Raw genomic sequence first — 13,194 nt, 5'->3', positions numbered from 1 at the left:
GATGACGGGGAGAGATAATTCAGAAACAGGAACCAGGATGAGTCCTGGGCCATAAAAACCACAGCAGATGTTATAAAATGTTAGATATAAGGCAACTTACATTATTATTAGGCAGACTTGGGGAGTAACAGGTGACATGTAACAGGATTACATAATTGTGATCCAATTAATAGTAACTATTTCATTACAGTTAAAAAAAAAATGAGATTACAGATTACAGTTACATTTAGTAAAAATGGGCATTATTAGCATAATTCTGACTTTAAAATGCATTTTAAAATAACAAAGGATATACTACCACACATTAACCACTTCATGAGTCTGAACACCACTCTGCCAGTTCATTAACTCTTGAAACAATGTTTTCATTGGGTGGAAATTTCACCATTCAACATTATTATTTCCTGCACTGCAGATTATCTAATAAAGGAGAATTATATAAAAATTAAAACATTTAAAGACCATTAAGCAATATAGCTGAGATTTTTTGGCATTTTAAGGTGGAAAAACATCTAATTTACACATGGTCTGACACACAGCTAGCAGTGTGGGGGTGGTGCCAGCATGCTTATCTCACATGCATGCAGAGCTTCCATATGTTCAGAATATACTCCTCATTTTACTGTCACTTTATGTTTTCCCCCGCAAACACGTTCCTTATTTGTTTACAGGTTGCATGACATCATGTAAGACGTTGCTGAATAGAAAAAGGCCATTACGGACGACAGTTCCCATAAACCATTACAATCTGCTGCACTATAGATGTTCCTCCAAGATTGTGTCTCTGCTCTGCCTCCCATGCAACATGTCTTTGTGACACGAAGTGCCCTGCAGGCAACAGAGCAAAGTATGAGATGCAGACGAACAGAAATGTCAGAGGAAATTAGGACAAGCTGCCTGTTAGCAGGACTACTGTAAAACACTAGCCTGAATTATGGGAAAACCTGGAAAAACAGGCATTTGGAAATACACTTATTTTCTGAGTTTTTAGCTCGCTTCGACAGTTTGCTGTTTTTATATTTCAGTTTTTGCACAGATTAAGCGAACAATATATAAAACTGCTACAGTAATTATAGGTGCTGGTAGATTTTGAGTTTGGACGGAGGCAGGCTAGCTATTTACCCCTTTTCCAGTCTTTCAGCTAAACTAAGCTAAGCTAACGGTCTCATGGCTGTAGCTTTACATTTATTTGCTTTTAACTGCCAAGATTTTGATGATATGATACTACTGTCATATCTGTCTGTTAAATATGAAGCTACGGCAACAAAACGGTTAGGTAGCTTAGACACTTCTTCCTCTATTTGTACACATCAGTTTTTGTACAGATTAAACTATAATGTTCTACAGAAATTAGAGATGCATGTTTTTAAACTTCAGACAGAACCAGACTAGCTGATTCCCCATCCTGTCTTTCAGCTCAGCTAAGCTAAGCTAACTGAATCATTAATACTAAAATGCTAAAAAAAAATCATTAATACTGCAATGAAAATGATTTTTGAGTTTGTAAAACAAATCATGTGGCTTGTTATAGATCACTTTCCTCTTTAGTGTGAAGTTGTTGACTTTAAAGTGCTCAAATGACTCACTTGGTTAATATTTCATGCTTGAGTGATGCTTTTGAGATCATTAAGTCTGAAAAATCAAAGTGCACTCAACAAACTAAAGAATCAGCATCTTACTGGGAACTAGAGTCAGCAACATGAACCTAACAGATCAGTTAATAATGAAAAAAAAAACAGCTTATATGATCTGTAATGGTTCACAGAAGATCCCTGTTGGTTTATTTATAACTTGGTTATTAACTGTTAGGCTGTTGGTCTGAACGCCTGCAGCAATTAGCAGAAACGTGGTGATTTAAGACTCCAACACAGAATCAATACAGATGGAGTTAAAAGCACTTAATAACATTTGGCTGAAAAACAAATAAAAAACAACCTGGCTTGGAAACACTGCACCGGGGGAGATTTGTTTTGTTTGTGCAAAGTTGATTAACAGTTGACTTGGACTTCATTTTTCAGTTTGGCACTTTCACAAGCGCGTGGCAGCCGAACGGGCTGGTTCAAAAGAAAAACAGATCAGTGGTTTTCAAAGGCTCCCCAGAGTTGTGTCAATGTGCCGTTGTGACTGGTTGTTTCCTCGCATGTGGTGTTGCCAGACTAAGAGTGGAAAATCACACTGTGACACCAAAATCCCCTCTCTGTTTTCTCCACAGTGCTGCGAGACTGAAGTCAAGGCATCCATCAACACGGGCAGCCAACACAACCACATCTCCACCTCCTGCTGCCAGAGGCTGGGGTAAGAAACTAAACTGCAAACACACTCTCATGACACATGTATTAGCTGCCCTCCCTTTGAAACCTGTAACGCATTTAACAAAGTGATTACATTTTATTTATATAGCATCTTTCATACATAAAATGCAGCCCAAAGTGCTTCACAAAAGGAAGAAATAGCAAAGAAAAACACAAAATACATCAAATCAAATCAGATGTAAGATCAAAGATATTTAAAATAAAGTATTAAAAGACAGACGGCCGTGGCAAGGCTAAAAACTAGAGCCTGACTGATATATACTGATGCTGATTTTAAAGGAAGAAATTCACTGTTTGCCAATATGCTGGCTGATATACTTAATTTTTGAGCTGAAATTGAAACAGATTTTTTCTGTGTCTACATCAGTTGCAACTGAGTGGCACTGAGTGGCAGCATGTACAATGTGAATAGCAAAGGACTGAGTATAAAGCCCTGTGGTACACCACACATACTCCTGTTAAATATGATTTAAACCAGATTAGCGCAGCACCACAGAGACCAAACTAATGTTCAAGGTGACTGATTAGGATGTTGTGGTCCACAGTATCAAAAGCCGAAGAAACATTGTTGTCATCAGCATTAACCCTGAAGTCATTTACAGCTGAGGCAAAGGCAAATATTGATAAAAGAGCAAATATAAAACCAAGAAGTTCAAGACTTCAATATTGAAAGATTTAGTGAAAAAATAACCTTCATAGAGAGATTTAATAATGAATGTTTTAGAGCCCTAAAGGTCGGACCTTCATCTTTAAGAAAAGTCATTAAAATGCCAAATAAATCTCAGTCTTTATATCAGAGTCTGTGCGCTGGCTTAAGAACATGAAGAGGATGTGATATTTTGTTCCCATCTTAGCTTAATATCAGCTCTGAAGATGAATGGTAAAGGCTGCAAATATTGATGTACTGTTTGTTAATAAAGTCTCAGCTGCACAAACGTTTGATCGACACTTTAATGAAAAAGTTTATGAAATTCACCACAGTGTGACACATAATGAAGGAATCCATTTCTGGCAGACAGTTACCGTATGAAATAAAATTAAATGCCCCCCTTTTTTAAAATTTTTGAACTGTCTGTGTGTGTTATTAGACTGGTTCCCAGTGAGGACAGTTCACCATGTGGTGTGAGCCGCTCAGTGACGGGTCTGCAGCTGCAGCTGGGCAGACAGACGGTCCAGTGTTCAGCCTTTGTCAAAGGTAAGAATATTAGCTTGCGCTGTAAAACTTTAACAATTTAAATGATTTGGATTTCCTAGTTATCAAGAGTCTGGAGTCATGCTAGCAGCTCTGTGAAGCTGTACTTAGGTACAGCAGTGCTTTTAGCAAAATGCTAACATCCTAGCAGGTACAATGTCTACCACGTTCACCATCTTGATTTAGTGTGTTAGCAGGCTAACATCTGCTAATTAGCACTAAACACAAAGTACAGCCGAGGCTGATGGGAGTCTGACACCGTATATTAAACAGTGGACAAAGCTTTCAGGTCTGAAAAGTGAAGACAATGCTGAGGTACCTAAAACCTGCATTTTTCTAAATGGCCACTAGGGGGGCGACTCCACTGGTTGCAATAAGAAGTCTGACTGCATGTAAGCTTTTGAGAAAATGACCCTACTCCTCACTTGATTTATGACCTCTGTCAACAGTTTCCTAATGAGTTTATGGTCTCAATTGTTAGTTTCAAGTCTTCTTCTACACAGCATGATGTTTATTTTGTAAATTTTGATCCCATTCGGTGTAAAATAAAGATGGCAGTTGCTGTTGGGGCAGTTTGTTGACTCCAAGACCTATGGTCATGAGCTTTGGATAGGGACCAAAAGAACGAGAGCACGGATACAGACGGCCGAAATGAGCTCCCTGCGCAGGGCGGCTGTGGTCAGTCTTTGGGCATCTGATTAGGATGCTTCCTAAACAACTTCTTTTGGAGGTTTTCCCAGAACGTCCCTCTGGGAGGAGACCCTGGGAGTAAACGCAGAAACTGCTGGAGGGATTACTTATCTCATCTGGCCTGGGAACGCTTCGAGGACCCCCCAGGGGGAGCTGGAAAGCGTGGAAGAGGTACATCTAGAATACCCTGCTTGGCCTGTTGCCACTGCGAGCTGACCCCAGATAAGAGGAAGAGAATGGATGGATGGATCTACATGAATCTTATAGATGAACTTTTCTGACAACTGCCATGAGACTGGGCTGAAATATTTCACTCAGAACCATATAATTTGTCAAGCTCATGGTGGCTCGAGAGGAAAAGTCATGGAATCACAAAAGTTATTAGGATACATCGTCTGGGAAATATAAATATCTGCACAAACTTCAGATATTTAAAGTGAAAGTGAAAACTTGTTTCCTGCTGCTGATGCGAAATGAAAAGTCAGGGGATCACTAATGTGAGTACACGTCTTCGTCTGCAGACCATGAATATTTGTACCAAAAAACCTCTAGCAGAGAAAATGCAGGTTCACCTGCTGTGTCACTTCTGCAGAGATTTTGTTAAAAGACATCTTGAGTTGGATATTTGCTCGTCTCTGTACTTAACATTCAGACGGTACATCCTACCCTGTCCTCTTAAAGCACCCAGGCAGAATTCACCATTACATAAAAGGACAGCTAGGTCGATAAGAATGCACTAAAGCAGTAATTAACAATATTTTCAAGCAAATAAATCCCTCTTTTAGTGATCTTTTCTACTTAATATTGCATTAATGCTGTGTGCACTCTGAAAAGCTTTTACATCAGCTCTACTAAGAGGAAAACTTTGAAGGAGAAATCCCCTGATGCTGAAAAAGACCAAGTGGGAAGATAATTATCATGAACAGTAATTGTCACCACGGTTGAATAGACAAAGAAACAACAACCGAACTTGATAAGCAGAAAAATCTAAGTCCCGCAGATACTGTTTACAGAGGAATTGTGCTCGATTCATCTTGTGTTTTCTTAGATTTTTGTGTCACGTTTTGGTGATAAAAGATCATTGGTGCCGTGTTTTACTGCAGGTAAGACAAACAAATAATAGATAATAGACAAAACCTGTGATCCTTTGCGTCACTATTTTCTAGAAGAAAATACCAGTTTATTTTTGCCATGAAAAAGGTTCGTATTTGGGACATATCCACAAAACAACATACGGCAGATCATCAAATTAATTGATCCTCAAGTATTTCCTTATTGCTGAATCCAATTGCAAAGTGTAATTTGATCAGATGATCCACCGCAGGCATGAGTGGCGGCATCTGGTAAGATGAGGTTATTCCAGCCTCGCAAAGTGAGGCGATGTGGTTCTTTCTCAGAAATGTGTGACTTTAATTGCAGAGAAGTTTTCTTGGAATTAATTACTTTAATTTGAGAATGGTACAGCCTTTTTTTTCCCTCAGAAATTTAGCACTTAACTCTTGGAAATTTTGCCTCAGAATATTATACTCACAGTTTAGAGCCAAGTCTGTCCAGGCTCAGATAATGTATGTGGTGAAGACTTTGAAGGAATTTAAGATGGAACTTACCAACATATTGACCTCTAACTTTTTTTAATAAAAAGTTTATTTGTGGCAAAATCACTCACTATACATGTGTGATTCTAGTGAATAATTTCCAGTGAGAAACACGTTTGTCTTCACTTAGAGACTATTTTTACAGAGAAGTAGAGGACTGGTAGGGAGCTGAAAATTATCATGTCATCTTTTTATCCAGTTAGATATTTGTGTGAAATTTTGTCATAATTAGCGTACTGAAATCTTGGGTCAAGTTTGAAGAAATTCCCTCAAGATGTTCGTGAGGTATCGCGTTTACAAGAATGGGCTGACCTCGCCTCTGACCATAAAAACATGAGGACATAAAAGCCATAAAAAAAGGTTTTTCAAGGTTTTTCAAAGAATCACAGAGGTCCTGCAGCAAACAGTCATGAATCTGCACAGAAAAAATGTGCAGTAGTATTCGAGATAAGCTGCAGACAAGCTGCAGTTCCAGTCATCACGCATGCACATACGCACACACGTAAGTGATTACATGATCCCCTCCCAGTTTAGGCCTGGTGGAATATCAAATTAGCAATGGGGGTGATTTTAGGTCAGCAGAAAAGTAGTTGGGACGTATCCCTGCAGTCCCTACCAAAATAACACATTCACGTTTCGCTGATAAATATGAAATGAGCTTCAGAGGTGCTGGTAGGCAGATTTTACTCATTTTGGACAGAGTCAGGCCGCTGTTTCCTGTTGTTTCTCGTCTTTAAGTTAAGCTAAGCTAACTGCAGACACTGGAGAGGTATCGATCTTATCATCTCGCTCGCAATAAAAGAAGGAAGTAATGCATTTAGAAAAATGTCAAACTGTTCCTTCAAAGTCAAGTCTCACTTCCATCGTCTCAAACCGTAACATTATAAAAATATTGTTGTGTCCTTACTTGGTCAAAAAAGCTCTTACTGTGAAGATTTATCATATCTTCCTCTTGTTTGAGGACATTTTGTCCTCTCACAGATAAAAGAACAAGAACACATAATTATTTATGTTGCAGTTCTTCTCTTCACCTTCTCGATTCATCCGCCCTGCGGTGAATGATAAAGTATAATTCAGTCTCTGAGCCCAACACCTGACTCCTAACACGCTTAAATTCTCACCCGGCTCCAAAACTCTCACTTCCCTGCTCCGGGAATCAAACGCACCCTCACAAGTACGTTTGCTTATCAGCTCTCATTAACACAGGAATGAATAATTTAGTTGTGTTGATGATTTAACCTGGATTCAGCCTAATATATGCATGTGAGGGCGAGGAGTGGATTTCATAATGCAGTCATAAAAGTGTTTCTTTCTCTGCTATCCCTCTCTCCTTATCTTCCCTTTCTTCTTTTCCCTTTCACAGAGGATGAGGCGTTTGAGCTGTGCCTGGGTCTTCAGACTCTGCTGGAACTTAAAGTAAGGTTCTCATTTGCTTTGCTAATATTTGCTGTGTCTTATCGTGTCTTTTGGTGCGTGTGTTTTTTTTAAAGAACCCAACTGCCCCGAAATGGTAACGTGGCTTTGAATAAGTAAAAAGGAAGAAGAAGAAACTACATGGTTGCAGAAAAAGGAACATTTCAAGGGGGGTGCGAAGACGGGAGCACAAGCACAAATTCTGTAAAAGAAATGTAGAGGATGTGATGTTATCTGGGCGAGAGGCGGGGTAGATTTATTTTAGTGCCCACTGTGCAGGTAAAAACCAGATAAGAACGAATCGAGGACACCCTGTGAGGTCAGATTTTGAATTTGCACTTTTAAAAATGCAATTTAAACCCCAGGAAGACACAATCTAGCCGTCTGAAAGTGAAAGCAGTGTTCTCTGGTATTGCATCTGGTTTTATATATATATCTATCTTCTTAAAATCTAATTAGCGTGTGACTTGAGGGTATGAAGGGAACATGAGCTCTAATTTTGTAAATTAAGGACTTTGTAATGCAAGATGAATATTTCCCTTCAAGTTCATTCCTGTAATTAGCTTTCTCTGCAAACTTTCATAAACAATATAGTAATTAATTAGGATTAATGGTGCGAATTATCACAGGGTTTATTGAAATATTATTTAACACAGCGACTGCAACAGCTGCTCATTCCTGTTCTCCCCTGAGGGGTTCATCAGAGATATCACACAATATCTTCATCATGTTAAACGTTTCTTTGCGAAGATTTTTTTGGTGATTTAGCAGCTTCTGTTTGTTTATGATTTTCTTATTAGACAAAAAAAGCAGAAACAATTATTTTCAGTATATTTTTAAAGCAGAAAATGACAAAAAAAATCCCTAGTTCCAGCTTCTCAAATGTGAAGATTTGCTAGTAAACTGAATATTTGAGGGGGTTTGGACTGTTGTTCAGACAAGTAAGACATTTTACACACATAAATCTATACATATATGCTTTTAAGTATGTTACTGGTCATATATAATGGCTAAGTAATTAACTATTCTAAATATTACTTTTTAATTACTCAATTAACATAACCATTTACCCAAAATAAATATCAAAAATGTGTTTTTTTAACATTTCAATATTTTATTCAATCATAATCCTGAAAAAGACACATAAAGCACATTAGAATAATGATAATAGTGGCATATTTTAGAATTAGTTTAATTTTCTCCCTATTTAATAGACCTTATGTCAGACGCCTGATGAGAAAAATCCTGGACACATTTATTAATTTAATTTCTCTGTCAATCGTTTCCCTGAACTGGACAATCAGTATATTTCCTGAAGTGCTTGACTTTCATCATAGCAGTAAAATGCAGTTAAAACGATTTACAGACTCTAACGACAGAATCGCTTGAGCCATAAAAATCAGCAAACATCTTCTTTGCCGTTGTCATTTTCAGCCATAACTTTGAAATTTAAAGAGATATAAAGAAACAGAATGGTCCGACCTATTTGATGCTCCTGCTGGGCTTATTTTATGTGTGATGCCGCTTTGCTAAAAATAAAGGCACTGAAAAATAGCAAACCTGAGAAGCTTCTTTGGTTTGTGTCCATTTGTTTGTTTGAAAGGGAGAGGGAGTGTGCAGGGGTGGTTGAACAAGTTAGACACTGAATGAGGAGAGGGAGCTGTAGTAGCGAGAAAGCCGATGAATCAGAGAAATAAAGCGTTATTTTCCAGTTGTTTCACAGTGGATATGTTCTAAGCACAAAATAAACAAACCCCCATACCGCTGCAAAAACCCTGCACAAATTTAAACAACGCCTTAGTTGGAGTTTTCAGTAAACTCAAGCTGTTATTTTCTTCAGTCTGTGACCCGACGGGTGAATTAGGTCTGCAAACGAATGCTAGTGAGAGCAGAAAACAAGACAAACTTTGAAATATCACCATGGAAAAAGTTAAATTGTATGTAGGTGACAGAGAGGTTTTCTACCTGGAAGCACTTGGTTCTATTTCTATAACCACCTAATTAGGGTGTTACATTTCTCATACTTTGCAGCAAAATATCAGTTATTAAGCGTCCAGATGACCTAGAAATAAATCTTAATGGAACAGAGGCTTTTATACCCAGGAAAGCTGAACCGACATCCAAGGATTTGGGTGAACAATGTAGCGATAATGTTCACATACTGTCTGAGAGCTGTTGACAGTCAAACTATTATGCTCCATCAGCGAGAGCCTGAGAAGAGGAATGATTTTAACTATAGAGCTGAAAGCTTGTATGGAACCATAGAGGGACAATAATGTTATGAATGATATGTATGTATCTAATTTTTTGTTGCAGACTGCAGATACGGGTATAATTCATGAATCTGATGTGTCTTCAGATTGCTTGTTTTGTCTGTCCAACAGTTCAAAACTCAAAGATAATAAGTTTATAACAATATAAAACAAGAAAAAAGTAGCAAAGCTTTATATTCATAAAGCTGAAAAAACTTTTGCTTAATGAATGCTAAAATTTGATATTCATTAAAATTATGTCCACTAACTAATCGCTTCAGCTCTATAAAGCAAAGACTGACGGAGAAAACTAATTGGGAAACTTGGGAATGTAGTGAAATGGTTCACAGCCTCTTGTGTTTGTGTGTCCTTAAAGGGAAAGTTCAGATTATTTGAAGTGCAGTCAGTGTAATCAGTGTTTTATCTACAGTAGATAGCAGTCAACATGCCTCCAGTTTGTAGAAGCAGAGAGGAGTACCTGCACGGAAGCTAAGCAATGTACCGCTGTGGATCGGTCAGCAGCTTAAAAGAAGGCCCACCTAAACAAAAACATTATCAGTTTGCATGTACTCTATATTTAGAACATTTTCAGTGCTTTACTTTGCCATCAGACAGCCTTTTCTGACAGGAAACTGACTTTATATTGGCTAAATATGACTCCTTCCAAACCAACCAAACTCCTTTGGCAAAAACAGTGATTTTATCTCACAGAACACTGTAGTTTCTGGTCTACTGCTACTTCAGTCTTTTAGTTTGTTTGTTATTGTGTGACTTTGGTGCATCTACACCTAACTTTTAAAACACCAAAGCCACACAATAACACAAAGAAACTAATAGGTCGAGGCAGCGGTACATCAGCAACTCCTGTGTTCTGTGAGGTAAAATTACTCATTCTGGCAATGGAGTTTGGTTGGTTTGGAGAGAGTGATATTTGGCTTATATTAAGGTGGTTTCTTGGTGGAAAAGGCTTTCTGGTGGCAAGCTAAAAGGGTGAAGACATTCTAAATATAGTGTACACTTAAACTGATATTGATTTTCTTTTAGATGGACCTTTTTTAAAAGTTGCTTAAATACGTTTTGCTGCTGTTAGCTTCCTACACCAGAAATCATGCTGCTTCTCGTTTGGGTCTAGAGGGAACCCAAGAGTAATTTATCTGACTAATTTACTGCACCTGAACAGGTAAAACAGTCTGGTATTTTGGTAGTCCTGACTTCAAGTAAGGAACCACAGATGTAGTACTAATTATGGTTCACTATGTGTGTTCCCAGTGCTGCCTGGACCTGAGCAGTCAGGTCCTGAAGCTGCAGGGCTGCGGTGAGGAACTACCCTTCCTGAACCCTTCGACCGACAGCCAGTGCCAACACGACACCAACGAGAACCTGTGAGCGCGACACGGCGGCGGCGACCACTCCCACCTCGACTGGTTGCAGCAACGTGGCGCGAAGCCGTTTGTGTCTGGACCGTCCGATCACGGTGTCTCACACTGCCAGAACATGGATGAGCGTTCGCCACCGTCGTCCTTGAGTTTACATCATTGTGTTTGTAGAATTAAAACACTCACCATGATTATCTCTTATATTAAATTAGTATAGTTCACAGAGTGGATGAAAGCCAGTTATGATGCCAGATCCAATATCTGTGAATCTAATCATTCTTTTTGATTATTATATTGTATATTCAAACCAGTTCCTCCGTTGAGCTTGGGTACACTGATGCTTTCAAGCACTACTTGCTCTAAAAGGGAAAAACATTATAATCATTTAAAGTGAACTTTAGTGGAATATTTTGTGATTTGGCTGTACAAAAATTACTTTAAATCATCAAGTAAATGAAAAGTGTTAACTGTAAATCATTTCAGTCCAGTTTAGATGGGGTTAAAGGAATACTTTTATGTTTTGGGACAAACACTAGTTCATTTTCTGCGAGGAGACACCATGTTCACATATGGTGAGCTTCAGCCAGCAGCTGGTTAGCTTAGCTTGGCATAAAGACTGGAAACGGGGAAACAGTCCAAAGGTAACAAAATCCGTCTACAAGCACCTCTAAAGCTCACCAATTAACATGGTAATTCTCTGTTTAATCTGCACAAACACTGACATTTGTCCATGTCAGTGTTTCTAAGGATTAAGGCTCATAAAAAGCAAAAACGTTTCCACACAAGTGGACAAATGTTCAGGTTGTTTCCTTCATTCCTTTTCTTTCTTCATTAATTTTAGCTATTTCACCATTTACCTTATCTATTAGGCTTCTTTTATCTGATAATTTCAACTGTTTGCCCATTATACTTTGAGCTAACTATTTCAAATGATGGCTCATTACTTTTAGTTAGCAATTTCAAATATGTATCCACTGGATTAAGCTAACCATTTGAAAAGTTGGCTCATCACTTTAGCTAAATATCTCAACTGTAAAAGTAATGTTAGCTCATTACTTTTAGCTAACTATGTCAACTGTTGGCTCCTAACTTCTAACTAACTATTTTGACTGTGGGCTCATTACTTTTAGCTAGCTGTATCAAATATCCATTACTTTTACAGTAGCTTAATATTTCAACTATTGGTTCGTTACTTTTACCTGACTTCCAATTACAGGCTTATAACTTTTAGTTAACTATTTCAAACATCCATTACCTTTATGCTAGCTATATGAACTATTTCAACTGTTTGCTTTTTTTTCAACCTTACCTTAATTTGAGCTAACTACTCCTAACTGTTAGCTCATTACTTTTATCTTACTATTTCAACCATCCATGCATTACTTTTAGTTGATATAACTGTTACAGCTAAATAAAAAATAAATTAAAAGCTAAATTAAAACTGTTCCACTAGATGTAGATGTTTTTTCACAAACAAAAATGTAATTTCAGTATTTTCAAATTGGTAGAACTACTCTATAATCTTATCACAGGCTACTCCCTGACGAATGCTTAAGTACGTCTGGTTGGGAATCACTGGATTAAACAAACAAGGCATAACATATTAATTAGTGAGCTTCAGAGGTGTTGTAGGTGGATTTCTTTTTTTTTTTTTACCTTTGCACCGAGCCAGGCTAGCTGTTTCACTAACAGCTGCTGGCATTTACCACAGAGTGGCATCAATCTTCTCACCACTCTGGTCAAGAATGCGAACAAGCGTTTTTTCCCAAAATGTCAAACCATTCCTTTAAGAATCAACATGACTCATCTAAAAAGTGTCGGTACTCAGGATGCCCTTTCCAGTGCGCTCAAAGGAAATTTTGAGAAGCCTTGAAGTTTTTTGAAGTCTTGTGTAATTAGATTTGGATCAGGCTACCTCTTAAAGAGTCGAGTTTAGAGGAGATCTGGGGTAAATACCGCAGTTTCTGATGCAGGCTACTTATATCCAGCTTTGTAAAGCCCCTTTTGCTCTTTCTTTCCCGCCCATCAGAAGACAGATGTTTTCCAGGAGCACACTTGCAGTCTGTCACGACAGCCTGAATTACAGTAGTTCCCCATAAATCCCTTCTAATAAAAATAGACTTCAGGTCAGCCAGCAAAACATATTTGAGTCAGACTACAGAAATATCAAAACATTCCATCTGCATGACTTTGTAAAGTTCTGCCTTTGTATAAGTCTGCATGTTTGTGTACTAGTCTGATTGTGTCAGTCTGAGCGGGCTGTGTGTGTGTGTGTGTGTGCGTTTACGTGTGCATGTGTGTGCGTTAGGAGTCGAAGCGGGGTTTTTCTGCCTCGTTTTCGGCTCGTGTCTCACATGGGAATAA

At 38.2% G+C, this 13,194-nt stretch overlaps 1 protein-coding gene across 1 annotated transcript in view; it reads left to right on the top strand.

The window, feature by feature from the left end:
* Nucleotides 1-10,869, top strand: part of nrip2 (nuclear receptor interacting protein 2) — a 39,363-nt gene extending 28,494 nt beyond the window's left edge. The window contains exons 3-6 of the mRNA XM_084711432.1: nucleotides 2,213-2,295; nucleotides 3,401-3,507; nucleotides 7,153-7,205; nucleotides 10,724-10,869. Of these exons, the coding sequence (XP_084567558.1) occupies nucleotides 2,213-2,295; nucleotides 3,401-3,507; nucleotides 7,153-7,205; nucleotides 10,724-10,840 (360 nt within the window). The 3' untranslated portion in view covers nucleotides 10,841-10,869. The remainder of the gene's footprint in view (nucleotides 1-2,212; nucleotides 2,296-3,400; nucleotides 3,508-7,152; nucleotides 7,206-10,723) is intronic.
* The last annotated feature ends 2,325 nt before the right edge of the window (nucleotides 10,870-13,194 follow it).

The sequence above is a fragment of the Lutjanus erythropterus genome, chromosome 22 (genome assembly GCF_056507025.1).
Source record: "Lutjanus erythropterus isolate fLutEry1 chromosome 22, fLutEry1.hap2, whole genome shotgun sequence".
NCBI lineage: Eukaryota > Metazoa > Chordata > Actinopteri > Lutjaniformes > Lutjanidae > Lutjanus > Lutjanus erythropterus.
The sequence above is the reverse complement of the archived record's forward strand: the minus strand, read 5'-3'. Positions and strand labels throughout refer to the sequence as shown.